We start from the raw sequence: 2500 nt of genomic DNA on the forward strand, positions 1-2500 counted from the left end.
GTCTACCTGTCTGTCTGTCTGTCTGTCTGTACGCCTAATTGTTTATATACCTGCAAGCCTGTTCGTTTATTTATCTCACCATCCATCATCCCATCCACTTTTTACCATTCAGTCGATTTATGTGCTTTTCCTTCTCACTCTCTCTCTCGCACTCATACCAACCAACCAACCAACCAACCAACCAGCCAGCCAGCCAACCAACCGACCGACCGACCAACCGACCAACCAGCCAGCCAGCCAGCCAGCCAGCCAAGCAAGTATATTTTGTGAAAACTGGATCTACGTTGGTTGGAAGTAGCACGATGCCGGAGCGGCTGGCTGCAGCCGGAGTCGATATTCCAAATTACAATAAAGGCAAGAAGCGCCTTTTGATGACTAAAAACAATCAACAATATGATATAACCGATTTTATCAGTCTGCACCCTGGAGGGGCTGAAATTCTGTACAAACACCGTAACGAGGATCTTGGCCGTTTAATGACCGCATCAGAAAACGGTTTTCACAGACATTCTCAAGCTGCCTTCAGGATACTGGAGAATTATAGAATTAATAATGATTACCTTAATGAAAATGATCAGTCGATGTGTAAACGGAATAATTCCACTGAACAGGTTTGTTATTTGCAGTTTCTTTCACAATCTTTCGTTTCGAAAAAAAAAAAAAAAGAAAAAAAAGGAAGGTGTTAATTCTTAACCGAAACAAGGTCACCCTTTATTTTGGTAACGAGGGGTTTATTAATATTATTAATGTACTCTAAGAAACACATCCGGTACTTTATTCTATTCGTCCCCCCCACCCTTTCTGTTTCCCAAATCACATACATTTTAACAACATCATGGTCTTCATCATCACCATCACCACCACCAAAACCATCAGCACCACCACCACCAAAACCATCAGCACCACCACCACCACCATCACCACCACCACCAAAACCACCACCACCACCACCACCACCACCACCACCACCACCACCAAAACCACCACCACCACCACCATCACCACCACCACCACCATCACAACCACCACCACCACCACCACCAAAACCACCACCACCACCACCACCAAAACCACCACCACCACCACCACCACCACCACCACCACCACCACCACCACCACCACCACACCACCACCACCAAAACCACCACCACCAAAACCACCGCCACCACCACCACCACCACCATCATCATCATCATCATCATCATCATCACTACCGTCGTCATCATCTAACGAATACAATTGTGTCGAAAAAGTTTTATTTATTAATTTTATTTCTGGGTGCGAACAGTTTACAATTTATCTTTTATTTTTATCTGGTACTTATTCTATCGGTCTCTTTTGCCGAAAATCTAGGTTACGGAGACGTAAACACACCAACACCGGTTGTCAAACATTGGTGGCAGTGGTAGTAGTGGTGGTGGTGGTTTGACAAAAACAAACAGAAAGACGTACACACATAGATATATACATATACATACATACGGCAGTCTTCTTTCAGTTTCCGTCTACCAGATCCACTCACAAAGGCCTTCGTGGCCCGAGAGTATAGAAGATACTTGCCCAAGGTGTCACACTGTAAGATTGAACCCCGAACCGCACAGTCACGCCTTCGCCTATGAGTTGAGTAAATTGACTCCACAACTTGACTTGTAAATTACTTCAAACTGTAAGGTGAGGTGGAAAGCAAAGCCAACCCAGGTGTAGTTTCAGCAGCTGTGTGGTCATTTTACCTGCTAGAAATCACAGTCAAGTAACAACCATATCAGCTTAAAAGGAAGGACACAACAGCATCTGCTCTCCTAATAATAATTTGTAATAGATATACGGCAGCACAAACTCTTTCTCTCTCTTTTTCTCTTTTTACTTGTTTCAGTCATTTGACTGCGGCCATGCTTGAGCACCGCCTTTAGTCGAGCAAATCGGGACTTATTCTTTGTAAGCCCAGTACTTATTCTATCGGTCTCCTTTGCCGAGCCGCTAAGTGACGGGGACGTAAACACACCCGCATCGGTTGTCAAGCAATGCTAGGGAGACAAACACAGACACACAAACACATATACACACATACATATATATATATGTATACATATATACGACAGGCTTCTTTCAGTTTCCGTCTACAAAATCCACTTACAAGGCATTGGTCGGCCTGGGGCTATAGCAGAAGACACTTGCCCAAGATGCCACGCAGTGGGACTGAACCCGGAACCATGTGGTTGGTTAGCAAGCTACTTACCACACAGCCACTCCTGCGTTGAGAGGTAATGTATATACATCAACTCCATCTCAGTATTCCACTTGGTCCTTATTTTATGGACCCGCCCCACAAAAAACAACAAAATGATGTAAGGCAAAGTTGACCCCTCGGAGCATAAAAAATACTGCCAGGCTTTTCCACTGATGATGCCAGGGATTTGGAAAAGATAAACTGATTAAATGAGAGGAATGGTTTTGGAAAGTTTGTGTGGTAAGTAGCTTGCTTACCAACCACATGGTTCCG

General features: G+C 44.4%; 1 protein-coding gene across 1 annotated transcript in view; it reads left to right on the forward strand.

Moving 5' to 3' along the window:
* Window positions 1-48: 48 nt before the first annotated feature.
* Window positions 49-2500, forward strand: part of LOC115209434 (dihydroceramide fatty acyl 2-hydroxylase FAH2) — a 102495-nt gene continuing 100043 nt past the window's right edge. Inside the window, exon 1 of the mRNA XM_029777857.2 lies at window positions 49-611. Within this exon, the coding sequence (XP_029633717.2) occupies window positions 120-611 (492 nt within the window). The 5' untranslated portion in view covers window positions 49-119. The remainder of the gene's footprint in view (window positions 612-2500) is intronic.

Source organism: Octopus sinensis, linkage group LG3 (genome assembly GCF_006345805.1).
Source record: "Octopus sinensis linkage group LG3, ASM634580v1, whole genome shotgun sequence".
NCBI lineage: Eukaryota > Metazoa > Mollusca > Cephalopoda > Octopoda > Octopodidae > Octopus > Octopus sinensis.